Source organism: Bolinopsis microptera, chromosome 6 (genome assembly GCF_026151205.1).
Source record: "Bolinopsis microptera isolate Bmic1 chromosome 6, MBARI_Bmic_1.0, whole genome shotgun sequence".
Classification (NCBI taxonomy): Eukaryota; Metazoa; Ctenophora; class Tentaculata; order Lobata; family Bolinopsidae; genus Bolinopsis; species Bolinopsis microptera.
The window spans coordinates 8,014,864-8,034,461 of NC_087077.1; the positions used below are offsets into that span (position 1 = coordinate 8,014,864).

The 19,598-nt window shown below is 42.2% G+C and overlaps 3 protein-coding genes across 6 annotated transcripts in view; 2 read left to right on the top strand and 1 right to left on the bottom strand.

Moving 5' to 3' along the window:
* The window catches only part of LOC134816909 (transmembrane 9 superfamily member 2-like), a 129,731-nt gene extending 117,346 nt beyond the window's left edge, over positions 1–12,385 (bottom strand). The window contains exon 1 of the mRNA XM_063825927.1: positions 12,382–12,385. The gene's annotated coding sequence lies outside the window, so the exon portion shown is untranslated. The remainder of the gene's footprint in view (positions 1–12,381) is intronic.
* On the top strand, positions 11–18,544 carry LOC134817358 (uncharacterized). Its single transcript, XM_063826494.1, has 5 exons — positions 11–150; positions 294–3,100; positions 3,271–3,350; positions 16,774–17,008; positions 18,528–18,544. Exons 1-5 carry the CDS (start codon positions 11–13, stop codon positions 18,542–18,544), a joined length of 3,279 nt encoding a protein of 1,092 aa, XP_063682564.1.
* Positions 15,055–19,598, top strand: part of LOC134816368 (serine/threonine-protein kinase WNK3-like) — a 55,542-nt gene continuing 50,998 nt past the window's right edge. For all 4 annotated transcript variants that reach the window (XM_063825187.1, XM_063825184.1, XM_063825185.1 and 1 more), the window contains exon 1: positions 15,055–15,064. The gene's annotated coding sequence lies outside the window, so the exon portion shown is untranslated. The remainder of the gene's footprint in view (positions 15,065–19,598) is intronic.

The following is a 19,598-nucleotide window of genomic DNA, read 5'->3' on the forward strand; positions in this document are numbered from 1 at the left end:
TGAGGCTTCCATGCCTTCTCCTAGTTGTTTAGTGATATTCTGTATGAGGGGAGCCAGGTCGGGGGTAGGATCTGAGGTGGGTGTCGGGACGAACTTCAGTCCAAGGGAGAGGACGTCAGTTTCAGCTGTGGAGAGGGTCTGTCCAGAGAGGTTGATCACTGTTTTGGCTGTGGTGTCTTTCTTGGGGGTAGGTGAGGTCTTGAGGAGGGGACCATGTGTCTGATCTAAAATTGCACGAGAAATAGATAAAATTAGGTCTCAGACAGAACTCTGTTGGCAAACCTATGTCTCAGGTTTGCCAACAGGAGACAGGAGGAGATTGATAAGTTGGTCATTGAGAGGAGAGTGCTGAGGAGGAAAGCCAGGAAAGCTTGTTCCCAGTCTGTAAAGGATGGTTTCAATGCTTTGCTTAGAGGCCTGGCAGAGAAGCTGTGTAAGTTGAGAAGAGCAGAGGCAAGGAGGAAGAAGCAGAGAGAAGTGAGGAGACAGAGAGGTGGGTTTACTCGAGATCCTTTCAAGGCTATTAAAGGTATTCTTGAACCAAGCCCTGTGGGAGAGTTAAAGTGTAGTAAGGAGGAGTTAGACAACCACCTGTCTAATACGTATAGTGATGCCAGTCGGGCAGTTCCTCTTGGCGTTCTGAATGGGTTACCTGAGGCAGCTCCTAGCCCAACTGTGGGGTTTGACAGCAGGAATATAACCAAGAAGGAGTTCGAAGAGGTTGTTAAGAAAGCCAGAGGTAAGAGTTCACCTGGTAACAACGGCATCCCGTATACGGTGTACAAGAGGTGTCCAGGAATATCTCAGAACTTGTGGCATGTGCTGAGAGGAGGCTACAAGGCTGAGGAGTACCCAGACAACTGTAGGTACTTTGAAGGGATCTACATTCCTAAGGCGGATGGAGATTTTGGACCCAGCACAGGACGTCCTATATCGCTAGGAAACATTCAGGGGAAGATATACCTCGCTGTGTTGGCGAAAAGATTAACCAACTTTGTTGTCGCTAACGGGTATGTGGATCTCTCTGTGCAGAAGGGTGGAGTTCCTGGTGTACACGGATGTACAGAGCACTTTGGAGCTATGTGGGAGGTGCTCAAAGATGCTAGAGTTAAGAGAAAGGATCTGAGTGTTGTCTGGTTAGACTTGGCGAATGCTTACGGGGCTGTTCCACATTTACTTATTGTGAAAGCACTCCGCTTCTATCATATCCCCGAGAAAGTTATCAACATCGTTATCAAATACTTCTCGGAAGTTTACGGAAGATTCTCCTCTAAAACAGTGACATCAGAGTGGCAGCAGTTCGAGATAGGAATATTTATGGGCTGTGTCATCTCGGTGATCTTGTTTGTGCTATGCATGAACCTTTCTGACGAGTACTTGAAGATGAAGGTACCCAGGAGTGTCGAGTACATTAAGGATGGAACAGCTATACCACCCCTTAAGCTGTTTATGGATGATAGCTGCCTTACCACGGCTAAAATGGTAGATATGCAAACCCTGCTTGATGTTTATCAGGAGTTCGTTGTGTGGTCAAGGTTCAAGCTTAAGTCGTCTAAGTCTAGGGCACTAGTCTACCAGAAGGGAGTGACAGTGGAGTGGGTTGTAGAGAGTTCAGAAGGTAGTCAGGCGAGGTTGCAGCTTAGCGGGGAGGTGATCCCGAATGTATCTGAGAAACCAATCAAGTTTCTAGGGAGGTGGATTCGGGCAGAAGGAAAGGACAAAGCTATAATCGAGAAAACACACGAGGATCTTGTTACATACCTCAGTAGACTCGATCTTAGCTCCCTCACCGGCCTGCAGAAATGTTGGGGGTATCAGTATATGGTCCTTCCAAAGATGAAGTGGCCACTTGCCATTTATGATATCCCGATCAGCACTGTTTCTCGCTGGGAGCAAACAACTAACAGTCATCTCAGAAAATGGCTAGGAGTGGGACACACGCTTAGTAGCTCTTGCCTGTTTAGTCATTCATCCAGTGTTGCTCTCCCCATCGACAACCTAACCGACACTTGGAAAGTAGAAAAGTGCCGTCTCTTGCAGTCATATCAAACATCTCAGGATGCTTTGATCAGAGCGGTGCAACCCCAGGTGCGGTCTGGGAGAGTTTGGAAGGCAGATGCTCAGCTTCACGAAGCTGAAAGAGACTTGGTGTGTGAGTCAGTGCGAGGTATGGTGCAACCTCTTAGTAGAGCGGGAATTGGTTTCGGTGATTGGAAGAAGCCCTGGGAGAAGATGTCAGAAAAGGAGCAGCAGAGGGAGGTGTTGGATAGGGTTAAGGAGAACATCAGGAAGGAAAGAGAGGTGCAGTTGGGTACGTTGGAGATGCAGTCCAGGTGGGGTAATTGGAGAGAGCTGGTGACAAGGACTGACATGAGCTGGCACACGCTCTTCAAGTATGGGGACTCATTAATCGGTTTTCTGCTTAGTGCTGTGTATGGCACGCTTATTACACCAGCTTTAGCATCCAAGTGGAGCGAGGATGAGGATGGGATGTGCAAGCTGTGTGGTGACAAGTTGGGAACTGTGCCGCATATTCTGGCTGGTTGTCCTGTGGCACTAAGTCAAGGGAGATACCGATGGCGCCACGATAAGGTGCTTAAACAAATAGCAGACCAAGTGAAATTCCATTGTGAGCGGAGAGTCAACAAGAGGAAGAGCTCTTGTGTCACTCGGAAAGCCATTGAGTTTGTTCCAGCAGGAGGGAGGTTTAAGGAGGTGAAGAGGTCGAAAGTCAGTGAGTTTGGGATTCTGAGTGGGGCCACTGATTGGATAGTATTAGCAGACCTGGATGAGCAGCTGAAATTCCCGTCGGATATAGCAACGACCAGATTAAGACCAGATTTGGTTCTTTTCTCGAAAGCTTCCAAGAGAGTAATCTGGTGGGAGCTTACAGTACCGTCGGAAGAGAGAATAGCTGCATCCCATGAGCTGAAGCTTGATCGGTATAACAGTCTACAAGCGGAAATACAAGCTAATGGGTGGTCATGTTTCAGCTTTGCTGTTGAGGTTGGTGCTAGAGGTGTGGTCGCAGCAAGTTTGGAGTGTGCATCAAGGAAGATTGGTCTGACTGGGAGAGCCCTCAAGAAGTTGGTCAGAGATTGTGGGAAGGATGCAGCCCATTGTTCAAGATGGATTTATCTGCTGTCTAGGAAAAGAGAGTGGGAGATGAGAGCTGTTTGAGCTTTATGACTTCACCTAACAGCCAGAGGTGCCATAAGCTAACTCGTCGTAAATCGCGAGCTCTAGCAGGTATCCTCGGGTGATTGTCAGATCAGATGGTGGTCCAAGAGAGACTGCTGGGGCACCTGACAGAAAACCGTATCGCAATGAAAGCCCCGAAACGGTGTCAGGTTTGTGACTGAAGATTCTGATCAAGCTCAGGGTTGAGTCTACACAGTGTCGCCACTTGCCGATGCCAGTTGATGCGAGAAGACACTGATGTAAGTGGGAAGTTATGTCTAAGAAACAGCGTGTGGTTCGGGTGCCGGTTGAACGCATGTAAAAGGGAGGGTATATCCGTATTTCGCTGCTAGTGATGCAGTCCTTAGCCCGGTAGCTAAGGCTTCCCCGTTTCTCGCTCATTTGTGCTCCGATGGGCTTGTGACCTCTGCGGGGGTCAAGTGCAGGATGAGGGACATGGCTGACCAGGAGAAGGTTGTTTTTGGGAGATAGAGTAAGGTTGGTTTGGTGTTGTGCCTTCGCAGTTTAACTGTATCTTTACTCCTTGAGTACAATGCAGGAATAAAAAAATGTGTCTTAAATGTTTTATATTAAATGTGTTATAATTATATTAACCACCTTATATTCGTATAATATGTACTCATAAACAATGATAGTCCCAATTGTTTTTAATTGCCTATAATTTAAACCTTCTTATTAAATAATTTAGATGACTGTGTCTGATCTAAAATTGCACGAGAAATAGATAAAATTAGGTCTCAGACAGAACTCGACCGGGATACCGGCGCAGCCGGAATACCGGCTGGTATTTGGCGATTTTGTACCGGTATACTGGTACCGGCCGGGATTTTGGTTTTAGCCGGGATTTTTCCAAAATAAATTCAGTTTTTCTCAACGTTAATTTGAGTCCAAAATTAACAAATCTGTGAACATTTTCCTAAAACATTTTGATGAAATCATTGAACAATGGAGACTGGAGTCAATCTATATTTAACATAATCATGGGTGTACGAATTATGGACTTCTTTCTGACTTATGACTTAATTATTGTGACTAAGTGTCACGGCTCACGGTCTTGTGTTACCGAGGGACAAGTAAAACAGAGTTCTCCGGGTAAAGACAGCATTAATAAATGCTATTCAGTATTCATCCTATTCAATTATTCAGGTAAGGTGATGTAAACTGTAAAGTGATAAGCTCCAACGTCAAACACCATGTTCAATTAAATAAGTTTAAGTAACCAATACCAGGTCACAGGATTTTTATAGTTACGGAGACTGTTGGAAACGATGCAAACCAGGATCGGACTCCTATCAGAAATAGTCGACCGGGGGGGGGGGGGGGGGGGGGGGGGGGGGGGGTAATGACTACCAATGGAGACTTTTGGGGACTAATGGGGACTAAAAATCGTGGGGACTAGAGGTCAACTCGTTGACGTAATTCACCATTTGTCCCCACAAGTCCCCAGAATTTTTGACAGTTATTTATGGTTTTCAAGTTAGTTTAATAACGATACGATCGAGATGTTTTGTCCAAGATAAGAGTAGGATAAATCTGACTTAAAAGTAAAATGATAAGCCCGGTTGTAATGTGTTCTACCACTGTACAAGTCAGTTCAGATTGAGGTAAATTGAAGTTTAGCTCTCGTGAAGGTAGAAGAAGCCGACTCGCTGAACTCTTGAATCTTTTGACCCATCAGCATGGACATTATCGGGGAAAATGATGATCGATTAGAATCTTACAGTTACTCCTCCTTAGAATCTTACAGTTACTCCTCCCAGAAGGAGGAAGACTGAGGAGAAAGAGGAGGACTGAGGAGGACTGAGGAGGAGGAGAAGGACCGAGGAGGACTGAGGAGGAGGAGGACTGAAGATGAGAGGGAGGACTGAGGAAGAGGAGCAGGATTGGTGAGAAGGAGGAGGAAAACGAGAAGGAGGAGGACTGAGGACGGGGAGGAGGAGGAGAAGGACTAAGGATGAGGAGGACTGAGGAGGAGGATGAGGACTGAGGAGGAGGAGGATAAGGAGGAGAATGAGGAGGAGGAGGAGGAGGAAGACTCAGGAGGAGGACTCAGGAGGTGGAGGAGGATGAGGAGGACTGAAGAGGAGGAGGAGGAATGATGAGGAGGAGGAGGACTCAGGAGGAGGAGGAGGACTGAGGACGGGGAGGAGGAGGAGGACTAAGGACGAGGAGGACTGAGGAGGAGGACGAGAGCGAAGATGAGGAGGAGGAGGACTGAAGAGGAGGACTGATAAGAAGGAGGAGGAGGAGGAGGTGGAATGAGGAAGAAGACTGAGGATGAGGAAAAGGAGAAGGAGGACTGGGGAAGAGGAGGACTTGGGGAGGACTGAGGAGGAGGACTGGGGTAGGACTGAGGAGGATGATGAGGAGGAGGATGATGAGGAGGAGGACCGAGGATGAGGAGAAGGAGAAGGAGGACTGGGGGAGGACTGATGAGGAGGAGGACTGGGGGAGGACTGATGCAGATGAGGAGGAGGACTGGGGGAGGACTGAGGAGGAGGAGGACTTCGGAGTAGAAGGAGGAAAAGGAGGAGAAGGAGGAGAAGGAGGAGGAGGAGGAGGAGGAGGAGGACTGACGAGGAGGAGAAGGACTGAGGAGGAGGAGGAGGATGAGGAGGAGGAGGACTGACGAGTAGGAGGAGGACTGGGGACTGAGGAGGAGGACTGAGGAGGAAGAGGATGAGGACTGAGGAAGAGGACTAGGGAGGATGAGGAGGAGGAGGACTGAGGATGAGGACTAAGGAGGAGGAGGAGGAGGCTGAGGAGGAGGGGGACTGAGGAGGAGGAGGACTGATGAGGAGGAGAAGGAGGAGGAGGACTGAGGAGGAAGAATGAAGAGGATGAGGACGAGGATTAAGGACGAGGATTAGGAGGATGATAACGAGGACTAAGGAAGAGGACTGATCAGGAGGAGAAAGAAGAGGAGAAGGAGGAGGAGAAGGAAGAGGAGGATAAGGAGGAGATTGAGGAGGAAGAAGAGGAGGATGACTCAGGAGGAGGACTAAGGAAGTGGAGGAGGATGAGGAGGAGAACTCAGGAGGATGACTGAAGAGGAGGAGGAGGACTGACGAGGAGGAGGAGGAGGACTCAGGTGGAGGAAGAGGAAGAGGACTAAGGACGAGGACGAGCATGACTAGTGGAGGACTGAGGATGATGACTGATGAGGAGGAGAAGGAGGAGGACTTAGGAGTAGGAGAAGGAGGAGGAGGATGAGGAGGAGGAGACTGAGGAGGAGGAGACTGAGGAGGAGGAGACTGAGGAGGAGGAGGACTGTTGAGGAGGAGGAGGATGATGAGGATCAGGACTGAGGAGGACTGAGTAGGAAGACTGAGGAGGACGAGGAAGAGGACTAAGGACGAGGAGGAGGACGACTGAGGAGGAGGAATGATTAGGAGGAGAAGAAAGAGGAGAAGGAGGAAGAGGATGAGGAGGAGGAGGAGAACAAGGAGAATGAGGAGGAGGACTGGGGGAGGACTAAGGAGGAGGATAAGGAGGAGGAGGACTAAGGACGAGGATGAGGACGATTATGAGGAGGACAGAGGATGAGGACTGATGAGGAGGAGGAGAAGGAGGAGGACTGGGGAGGATGACTCAGGAGGAGGATGAGGAGGACTCAGGAGGAGGACGACTATGAGGAGGACTGAGGAGAACTGATGGGGAGGAGAAGGAGGTGGAGGATGAGAAATGAGGATGAGGAGGAGAAGGACTGGGAGTAGGACTGAGGAGGAGGGGACTGAGGAGGAGGGTAAGGAGGACTGAGGAGAAGGACGAGGAGGAGGACGAGGAGCCAGGAGAAGGAGGAGGAGGATGAGAAATGAGGATGAGGAGGAGGAGGAGAAGGAGAAGGACTGGGAGTAGGACTGAGGAGGAGGGGACTGAGGAGGAGGGTGAGGAGGACTGAGGAGAAGGACGAGGAGGAGGACGAAGAGCCAGGAACAGGACTGAAGAGGACTCAGGAGGAGAAGGACTCAGGCCCAGGAGGAGGAAAACTTAGGAGGAGATGGAAGAGGACTGATGAGAAGGAGGAGGAAGACTAGGGAGGAGGAGGACATCTAAATGTTTTGTCTGTTTTTGTCCGTTTTTGTCCGCCCTACTTTTTGTCCGTTTTGAAAATAAAGGGTACCGAACGGACACAAAACATGATCCCCCAGCCAAGCATGTGTTACAATACAAATGTAATTGACTATACATTTAAGGTGCAGTGTACTAGGGGGGGAGCCAGTGGATATTTGTAGATATTTGTAGATTAATGTAGAATGGATAATCCACGAAAAAAGTGGATGACATTCTACAAATTTAGACATTTATCGCCAACAATTCAGTAGAATTTCTGGGCACATATTTGATATTACATTTTTTGTAGATAAAATAATGTAGATATTTGTAGATTATTGTCAATGGATGATTCACGAAAATTCTACAAATTCTACAAATTTATACATTTATTTCCAAAAATTCAGTAGAATTTCTGGGCACATATTTGAGATATACATTTTTTGTAGATAAATGTAGATATTTGTAGATTATTGTAATGGATAATTCACGAAAAAAGTGGATGACATTATCCAAATATCTACAAATATCCGCTTGGCTCCCCCCTCCCCTGTACTAGTGATATTATGGTATGTTTAAAGACCGGACCACAAAATATAACCCGGTACCTAGTGTTGTACTAATACATAATAACAAGTAACAGGGATAAAATTAATGAGCAGAAACAATCGATCTCACGTCAAGAGGCCGAAGCACTCGGGTCTGGGAGTACATGACAACTCCGACTAGTAGTGAGCATACTAGCCTCTGCAGTGGAAAAACACATAAAAGTGATAAAACATACTATAGGTATGTCCAATTGGTTCGTTTTCTCATAACAATATAGCACATGTAGGGGTTCTGGTTGAATTATAACACTTCTGAGAGGTTTTAGGCTCATGGTAGTCGGGAGATCGATTCTGTAAATTTCTCAATTTTCCGATTTTTCCGATTCCGATTTTGGCCTCATCAACCCTCATATCGGAAATCGGGTTGGACCCCCCCCCCCCGCCCTCCTTGCACGATGCACAGGTCTCTAGAGTAACGGTACTGCACCACCTGACAGGGCTTTCCAATATCCTTTTTGTGAACATTTCCATAAATGATCGTCAAAAACAAAAGAAACCAACGCCAATTTCAAATTACTGAGCATATCATTTCAGACAAACCAATACAAAAGTAATAAGAAAAATTGATAATGCGTTTATTTTCCTTGCGTTACAACTCGTGTTACTAGATCAATCTGATAAAATAAGCGTATATATGCAATATGTCTCCTCAATGTTGTCATTGGTAGTCGCCCCCGCCCCCTCCCTTAATTTACCTGAGGTACTCTAACAGCCCTCAAGTAGCTCCCAAGAAGTCAGGAATGTCCAGTGACCATTTATAAATATTTTAGACTTCAGTCTTGAGAAGTTTACGATCTGGTCTGGAAAAGCCAGATTTTTTGAAATCTAAATGGGGACTAATGGAGACTTTTGGGGACTAATGGGGACTAAAAATCATGGGGACTCGGGGTAAAATCGTTGACGTAATTCCCCAAGTCCCCAAAAGTAGTCATTACACCCCCCCCCCCCCCAGTCGACCACGGTCCAGCCTCCCTCAAACTCAAATGCCCTACCACTACCCCAGACCACATCCACCTCTTCAGCCAGGAACAGCGCTCCCACTATACCACTACCAGCAGTTCCTACCGCCTCAGAGGATACACTGCACGTGCCCGTTATTCCTCATGCCTCGTCTTAAATGTCCAGTCCATGAATCCTAGTGCATCAAGTGCGAGTAGATGGGAAGTGCCAAAAATCTCAGCTCTTATTCAGGAGAAATCCAAAAACCACTCGTTACCGTTTATTGCACTTACGGAAACGTGGCTCAAGTCCTACATGTCAGACAAATACAAAATGTGCATCACCTCTTTCTCCTGCTGAGCAGAACCTCCCCCTTAAAAGTAAACAAATCTGCATCGCCTCCCAACGACAATCCAGATATATTAAGCAGCAGAGACAATCATTTAAGGAGACTTCGATATCTATCAGGATCATGATTATACTGCCGTGAGAACTCAGCACTTCAGGATGAATCATATAATATTTGGTTTTCTCGATTTCATTCATATTTAGACAGAAGTCCGTGTAGATAATTGGTTATAGAATAATTGGATATAATTTTATGCGAAGTTGTGTCTGCGAAAATATACGTGTGAACTGGTCATCCCGCAAATGCTGAAAAAGTAGATGTTACCTATCATAAAATAACCGCTCGCACCGTACACGACAAATTCCTTATCATAATGATTTGTTGCCATGGCAACCGAAACTCCATCGGAAGATCGGCCTGTAAGGTATAATCATGATAATACACAGTATCAAAACATTGCCATATCATAGCAATTAGCAACATTCCAGAGATTAGATTATGTGTGTGTAAGAAAATGTATGTTATAGTATTATACAGTCTGCTAGAACATTCCGTTTACACATGGTAAAATAATAATCATGGTGCCTGGTGTAGTGGCCGATAACAACTTGTTTAATTTATCTCCGAATTACACACAAATTTCTGAAAGTTTCGTAGACTTAAATCAATTACAGAGGGTGTGGCTATTGGCCAGCCCCTCTATTTCACTATTATGGTTGAAACTATAAGAATACAGATTATATTATTACAGTGATTTTACAAAAGTCGAAACAGTAAACACCAATTTGTAGGATAGTTTAAATCACACCAAAATTGGTCCCAGAATGCAATGAAATCTGATGGCGTCTTTTCAGTGAAAAAGAGGCCACACCCTCTGTAATTGATTAAAGTTTACGAAACCTTTAGAAAATGAGTTATATAACTTGCAACTTAAAACTAGGATAAATTGAGTATTTATACTCAATTTATCTTAGTTGCATGAGTAATATATATATACTCTCATTTTTTCAGAGCAAACGTAATTTAAATGGCCAAACACAATTCAATAAAATTTGGCTCGATCCGATTATCCAAACTATCAAATAAATGCGAAAATGAACCTTCTTTTGAAAAAAATGAACACAAATATGTTTCGATTTGACAAATTTCTCGAACCAGTGGTGGTAGTAAGCAGGAGGTGACCGGGACATGATTTCAGGCCTGACCGGGACCGGGACCGGGACCGGGATACAAAATGTGACTTGACCGGGACCGGGACCGGGACCGGGACTGAGATTATCAATTTACCGGGACCGGGACCGGGACCAATAATTTCTGGGATTTCTATCTTACCGGGACCGGGACCGGGACCGGGACCAACAATCCAATTTTACCGGGATGACCGGGATGACCGGGACCAAAACTGGTATTCTCATATTGAAAGCTGCAACTTTCATTTACATTATAATTGAACAATTTGAATAAGTAATAACTAGAATATTAAATTAGAAAAAACTAGTAAAAACCCGTCAATATGGGGCATGGGCCTAATGTACTACACCAATAATGTTCATGTACTGATTACTCAAGTTCACCCTCATTCCTCATTCCTCAATCAATGATCCCTCAAATTATTCAACAGTTTCATTCTCCAATTCCAATTGACAATTGGGCGTAGCCCGAGTTGAAAACTTGATGTTACTTTGCACTTATGAGTTATGTAACGATATTAGTTACCTAAACTTGTTTAGCAATTTTAAACATTGTTTTATTTGGCTCAGAGGTTGTTTAAAGATGAAATTCACAATGAATGAAAGTAAAAACTTAAAATCACAGTGAATAACAACTTGTTTAATTTATCTCCGAATTACACACAAATTTCTGAAAGTTTCGTAGACTTAAATCAATTACAGAGGGTGTGGCTATTGGCCAGCCCCTCTATTTCACTATTATGGTTGAAACTATAAGAATACAGATTATATTATTACAGTGATTTTACAAAAGTCGAAACAGTAAACACCAATTTGTAGGATAGTTTAAATCACACCAAAATTGGTCCCAGAATGCAATGAAATCTGATGGCGTCTTTTCAGTGAAAAAGAGGCCACACCCTCTGTAATTGATTAAAGTTTACGAAACCTTTAGAAAATGAGTTATATAACTTGCAACTTAAACTAGGATAAATTGAGTATTTATACTCAATTTATCTTAGTTGCATGAGTAATATATATACTCTCATTTTTTCAGAGCAAACGTAATTTAAATGGCCAAACACAATTCAATAAAATTTGGCTCGATCCGATTATCCAAACTATCAAATAAATGCGAAAATGAACCTTCTTTTGAAAAAAATGAACACAAATATGTTTCGATTTGACAAATTTCTCGAACCAGTGGTGGTAGTAAGCAGGAGGTGACCGGGACATGATTTCAGGCCTGACCGGGACCGGGACCGGGACCGGGATACAAAATGTGACTTGACCGGGACCGGGACCGGGACCGGGACTGAGATTATCAATTTACCGGGACCGGGACCGGGACCAATAATTTCTGGGATTTCTATCTTACCGGGACCGGGACCGGGACCGGGACCAACAATCCAATTTTACCGGGATGACCGGGATGACCGGGACCAAAACTGGTATTCTCATATTGAAAGCTGCAACTTTCATTTACATTATAATTGAACAATTTGAATAAGTAATAACTAGAATATTAAATTAGAAAAAACTAGTAAAAACCCGTCAATATGGGGCATGGGCCTAATGTACTACACCAATAATGTTCATGTACTGATTACTCAAGTTCACCCTCATTCCTCATTCCTCAATCAATGATCCCTCAAATTATTCAACAGTTTCATTCTCCAATTCCAATTGACAATTGGGCGTAGCCCGAGTTGAAAACTTGATGTTACTTTGCACTTATGAGTTATGTAACGATATTAGTTACCTAAACTTGTTTAGCAATTTTAAACATTGTTTTATTTGGCTCAGAGGTTGTTTAAAGATGAAATTCACAATGAATGAAAGTAAAAACTTAAAATCACAGTGAATGAAATTATGTAAAAGATCCCGGTCAAAATCCCCGCTAATTTGAGTGATTGACCGGGACCGGGACCAAGAATCCTGAATTAACCGGGACCGGGATCATAAATCAGCATTTGACCGGGACCGGGACCGCGATGAAAAATGTGACTTGACCCGGTTCCGGGAATCCCGGTCACCTCCTGAGTAGTAAGTCATACCAGAACAAATTATTTCAATTGGGCACTCAGTGACTGAGCTATTAAGGCCAACGTTTGCACACTGACTTTTGGCCCACCCTGTATATTTATAATATACGGCTGGAAAAAATGTAACTGGATATCTGCCACAATGCTGCTATTATTAAGGTTAAAGTAACATTTAGCACATAAAGAAGTCTGGTTTGCTAGGTTTTAATTGGTCGTATAATAACAAATAAAAATGAGTTAAGACTACAAAAACGGTCAATAGAACCTAATTATAATACCTGTATCGAGAACTCGACTTGAATGCACTGATAGCATTGGTACTAACATTCTATCAAATTATGTCATATCTTGAGACTTGATAGCTGCCTGAAACAGTTTTGAGTCAACATTATCGTGATATTCTAGAAATTGAAACCAATTCTCAACTTTAAAAAAGCAGATTTCAATAAATGCCATAGAATTAAATTCTACCTTTTTAAATTCTAAGAATTTGTTGATTTATTAAAATTCTGTCTCAATTAATATATAAGGGTACATGCAATGTAGTTCGACACGCACTGTAGACTCACTTATTGGGTTCGTGCTAGATGCTGTGTACGCCACCCTCTTAACCCCCTCTATGGTGAAGATGAGGATGGTAAGTGCAAGTATAGTAGTGTGAGGAGAGGATGGGTATCATTTAGCACATTTTTGCTGTAGGTGTAAAGTAGCTCTTAGTCAAGGAGTATATAAATGACTGCACGACAAGGTTCTGCAACAGATCTCTGAACATGTTATCTTGTGAGCGCCGAGTGAACACTTATAAGAACAAGGCCAGCGATGAAAGACAGTATCATTGCTGGGAGGAAAAAAGCAGGTACAGACGACCGAAAGGAGTCGTGGTTTGGGATCCTGAGTGGGTCTCGATATTGGATAGTGCTCTTATATATCGGACCTTATGATATTCTCAAGGTCACCAAGACGGCACAGTCTTATGGCGGGAGGTAACGGTACCATCTAAAGAACAGATTGCTGAATCATACAAGTAAAAACTCTACCGGTACAGCAGTCTTACAGCAGACTGAGATTCAAGCGAAAGAATTGTGCTGTTATAATTATGCGGTTAAAGTTCTAGCACCGGGAGTGGTTGTTCACGGTTTAGAGAGAGCTGAGTAGGCTAGTACGGGATAGAAGGGAAGAAGCAGCTCACTGTTCCAGATGGATCTACTTCTTATCAAGGAAGAAGGAGTGGTAGGTATAGTAAGGAAGATTGGAGCCTGAGAGTTAACTTAACATCTAGAGGTACCACAAACTTTATCTCGTCGCCAATTGCGAGCTTTAACGGGTTTCCTCAAGTGACTCGATGGTTTAATTGTGACAAATCATGATACGAACTTTGATGAACCCATAATAGTATAGTGCAATAATACTATGATAGTATTCTCATAAGTTCTACCCTTGCAACCGAGTACAATGTACATACTAAGTGATATCAAGCTGCAATCTAAAATTTATTAATTGAATCTCAAAATAACTTCAAATCTTACGTACCTAACAATTGCGACATCGTTTGTCGTTGGAAGTGAGAAATAAAATACATTAAATTTTAATCCAATTCTGCGAGAGAAGATTTGCCCAGACAGCTGACAAGAATGTATTACCATACTTCCTGTAAATGTGGTAGTTATTAGGTCATATCAAACTTGGAAATTATGTCAAAGTTTTTCTCAGTCTCTGGTGTCAATCACCAGTAGAGTGCCCAGCCGCACCAAAACAACCTGCGATTTTTACGTGGGAAACATCGTATAATACACATGCTATACACTCTAGTTTCACAGCAGCTACTGATATCATGCGGCAGTATTAATAAGCATACAAATTCAGCGCAAAAAATTGTGAAGACGACACAAATTCATGCGGGATGTTAATAAATGTGTCCATGTTGAACTCAAACTCCGACAGAATAATATATCAAATCGGATATATTATTATTAATCAAATGGTATCTGCTCATGTTCCGTCTATATAAACTACAAAACTTAATAAATTAGTGAAGTTCTGAAACAAAGATCACGACTAGGTTTTATCAAAATTGAAAAGAAAACCGATCGAAGTGCACTAGAGAGACAGTTTAAGTTTAAAGGGTCATCATTACTAAAATATCTTCCTAGCTCCTAGCAATCAAGTTGTTAATCCCAGTTTTACACCTAAACAAGTACAAAATTACAGCCTTACAATTTGAAATTTTTCGATATCCAGCTCAACATAAGACTTCGATACCAATAATGGGTACATACCGATGATCGGTGTTCGTAAATATTTGATTATTTATAGTATTGAACTTGAAGTTTAAAATCTTCCTAATTATGTAAGAATAACAAAAGGAAACACGTACTAGTGTGCTGTTACGAAAAACAACTATTTAATAAAATAAATGAACGGCATTCGAATACAAAATTAAAAATGCAAATACCAACGTAATCGACAGACAAACTCAATAAATGAGGATTTCGTCGTGAAACGAGCTATATATACAGCTATAACGTAGCGCTCGACTCCAGTCTGAACCAAAATTAAGTCGCGTTCGTAGGAAATTGACCACCAGCTGCTGGTGGTTCGAATGTTGGTTTGCACACTACTGTGGTTGCGAGAAGCATTATTTGATGCGCGCGCGACCCAGTAGTGCATCGCGCTACAAGGTTAAATCTAGTAAATAATTTGAATAATCTAACTTTAAGGCAAAGTTATGAACAAAAGTAATATTACGATAAATTGTAAAAATGCACAAACAAATTTTGTATTATATATTACGCGACGCACACTACATAATACATACCAAATAAAATTCTTTAAATAATGGAGCCGCGCGACTCGTTCGCTTTAATTGTTCATCATTCATGCGCCATCGGGTATAAAAGAATCGAGCGCTATCTCAAATACTACTATAAAATAAAACTGCTCATATGTTTGTAGGACTTTTATTCGTTTAATGTGTTTTTATTCACAATAGTTTGAGTTGATGTTTGTTTATATTAATTTGTCTTGACAAAAATTTCATAGTCAGTGTTGCATCTTATTGTTTATTGATTAGTTGTGTAGTATCATAACTGTCTGAGTGTTCTTGAAACAAGTTACCAGTCTAATTCATTTGTATAATCGCTCCTTGCAAGGAATACGGATGACTGTTTTGAAAAAATGGTGATGATGTTTATGTCATTAAATTTGATTTAATTTGGTTTACATCATGATGACCGATAAGATATTTTGTCAAACCATTCTATACCGGTCTTCTATAGCTATGCTGGGTACCTCGATTCAAGGCCCTAGTGATGTATATTTTAGAGGCTACAGATATTGGTGATTAGAATCATGTGAACCTCTATATACCAGTTTTTTGTTTAACCTAAGACGCCCGGTATAGAGAGGTTTGACTACGACTGTATAACTTTTCTCTTCAATATTTGATAATAATAGAATCCCATGGCAGAACATTACGTTATTGTGGGAGAACTTATTGACCAGACAAAATAATTTCGAGGAGATCTCTCCATTTTACGATGTAGTATTTCTTTACAAATAGAATTTCTTTACAAATAGAATTTCTTTACAAATAGAATTCGATGCAAAGCCTATGAGAAGCTTCTTAGGGAGTATATTCTCGATGGTGTTGAACAGGTGCTTAGTAGCACGCAGCACGGCTTCATGAAGGGTCGGTCATGCTTATCTAACCTACTGGAGTCTATTGACGCTGTCAATGACTTGCTGGCTGAAGGTGGCTGTGCTGATATATTATACTTTGATTTCTCTAAGGCCTTTGATAGCGTACCACACCACCGTTTATTAGTTAAATTAAGAAATGTTGGTGTTCCTGAGGAGATAATTGGTATTTTAGAAAACTTTTTAGTAGGGAGGTCTATGAAAGTTAAAGTAGGAGATGAATTTTCTGAGATTAAGTATATACTTTCAGGAGTGCCCCAAGGCAGTGTTTTGGGACCATTGCTCTTTCTTTTATTTGTAAATGATCTTCCAGAAGGAATCAAAGCTATCATCAAACTTTTTGCTGATGATGTTAAAATGATTTTTAATCCTTTTATTAATCGAACAGCTGATTTAAGTTGCTAGAACTTTGGGAGTCTCGTTGGTGTTTAAATTTTAATGTAGATAAGTGTATGGTCATGCAAATTGGTTCTTGTAATCCTAAGAATCAGTACTTGTTTGGTGGTGTGCCTTTGAGATGTGTTGAAAGCGAGAAGGACCTTGGAGTTGTCTTTAACACCAGCTTCAACTTTGAGGGTCATGTGAGAAAGTGCATTGCTAAAGCTAATAGTACCATTGCCTGGCTTACAAGAAATATTATATCGAGGGAGAAAAGCGTTATGCTGGGCTTGTATAAGTCTTTAGTAAAGCCTCATATAGAGTATTGTTCACAGGCATGGGCTCCAATGGCTAGGCATGGAAACTGGTCACTGATTCTTGAATTGGAAGGTGTTCAAAGATCGTTCACCCGTATGATTGATGGATTGGGACTCATGACGTACAGAGAGAGACTGGATAAGCTGAACCTCACAACCCTGCTTGAACGCAGGGTTCGTGGAGATCTCATTGAGATGTTCAAGATCCAGGAAGGCTTTGTGGGTTATGGTTCCGATTTATTTGGTCGTTCTGGTAGGACCGTTGCTGCTAGATCAAAGACTCATAGATTCACCACAAATGAGACTGATTTCTTTGCCCAAAGGGTCTTGCGCTACTGGAACAGTCTACCACCACTTGTGAAAGCTAGTGAGTCAGTTACTGGTTTCAAGAGGGGATTAGATGCCTTTCGGCTTCATGGATATCGAGCTAATAAGCTTGGTCATCACTGGGAACTTTCATATGACATCTTTGATAGGATAGATGTGTCTGTGTCTAATAGGAATAGTTATGTAAGTTATATGAAAGATAATCCATTGGTAGCTAAGAGGAAGAAGGTTAATATCAAAGGTATTTAGTTAAATTTTTTTAAAAGTTTGTAATTATATTCACCGTGGTTATTGGAGTAAATTGTTCGACTTTATACTTGAGTACAAGTCAATTTGACTTTTGGGACATATAATCTTACAAAGGATCACGTTTAGGTTCTAAATTATTTTAGGATTGTTGACATTTGTAAGATTGACATGTTTGATAATGTAATTATATGGTTTCAAACGTAAAGTGTTCATTTTCTATGAATTTCTTTTTGAGATGCCCAGAGAGGCATTATTTATAATGTTATGTTATGTTATGTTGTTAAGATTGTCTTCCATTTTGGACATAAAAATCGAGCCTTTCTAAGTCACCAAGCAGTCAACCGGCCTTGTATCGGCACATTCTGTAATGTAGTATTTCTTTACAAATAGAATTCGTCATTCGATAAGATTGTCTTCCAAAATGGACATCAAAATTCAAAATCGAGCTTTTCTAAGTCACCAAGCAATCAATCGGCCTTGTATCGGCACACTCTGTAACTTACAAGTATCACTTCATTGTAGTCCGGCTTCCCCCTATCAATCTGTCCTCATCATATTCAAAAATTGTTGTAAATTTTAACTGTCGATATAGTTTATAACATTACATAAGATGGGTATGATTTATTTGTTACTTGGACAACAGGCTCATATCCTAATATAACTCACATTATTTTGTCACTGTTCGAATTATTCTAGAAGGTTCAATTGCCTCCAGTTGAAGGCACAAGAAACTGCTCACAAGATTTGAAGATTTGATTTTTCAGAATGAGGTGGACAAGTTGTCTTTTTCCTTGCAGATCAGGCCTTCTAAAAATTTCCTCTTTCACCATAAATATCCTCTCAAATCCAAAATGTCCTCCCAGTCAGAATTTCAGACTAAATTAATGGATTTATCACATTACCTTAACTAATTTAATCTTCATTTCATATATCTACATTTTATCCTGATTCCTGAATTTGGTCAAATGATAATCTACATAAGTTGCCTCATATTCATTGATTGAAATACAGGGTTTAAGTTAAATTCATAATACAGGGTGGGCCAAAAGTCAGTACCCATACGTTCACTTCTCAAACATTTTATTACATTATGTTGTTATCTAGTCTTGCTGCTAAATAGATAAGCCGACAGTGCAGCAGCTCATCGTGACGTGGCTTAAACGCTAATACTACGCACACTGACTACAACACTACAGATAACAGAGACCCCTAGGCTCGGTGGCCCCAATTTAATTGGGCCCCTCCTTCCACATAAGTCCACCGTAGCCCTCCTTGAAGCGTAAGTTTACCTTTCTACATGACTGAATCGACGGAACGCCCGTTTTGTTTCTCAACTGCAACCTGCTTGGAATTGGTCGATAAACTCATTGTACCTCAACTCGACCGTGAATTGCTGCTCTTTGGAGCGACTGAAGATGACCTTCAGTTATGCAAGCAATCCAAGCAGAAAATGCTACGTGCACACATTCTTGACAGTCATAAGTGTACCTCTACATTAACCGAAACTACTGACAAACTTATCTCTCTAACTCAAATTTTTTCGAGATCATCCACTGATGCGATGACCGGCCTCCAGAACACCGTTAGTGAAGCACAGTCCCTTGTCCAGTCTCTACGTGACCATTCTGCTCACCCTCCTACTCAACCTACAACCACCCTCCCCGAAATACCTGCACCACCAACACCGGTCCAGACTGTGGAACAGCCCTTCTCCAAGCTCGAAACTGGTGACCAGCTGAAGAGGTTTGACTTTAAGAGATTGGACTCTGAATTAACCTATGATAAAGTTTTCTCGAATAGAAAGGTTGCATATTTTGGTGATGCTCCTTACAAGTATTTAGGAGGGTACCACAGGGCAAAGCAATTAGACCCTGAGACGTACCTTGCTGAAATACTTGTAGCAGTTGATGATGTGTGCAAGACCAACAACATCAACTATAAGGATTTCAATAGCTGCATGATCACCAAATATGAATCACACGTCTCGTGTATACCTCCTCATTCCGATGATGAATCGTGTATAGTACCCGACAGCACTATACTTACCATTTCCCTGGGGGGTAAAAGGGATTTAGTTTTTCGTAGACGTCCTCCAGGCGAGTATCGCGATGAAACTGTGACAGTTCAACACGGCGACTGTTACACTATGACGCGAAAATCGCAGGACCTTTTTGACCATGCTGTTCCTCCGCAAACTCAGGCGGATTTTGAAGGTCCTCGAATCAGCTTAACCTTTAGACAGTTGGCCTCGGCACATTCCAGAAAAT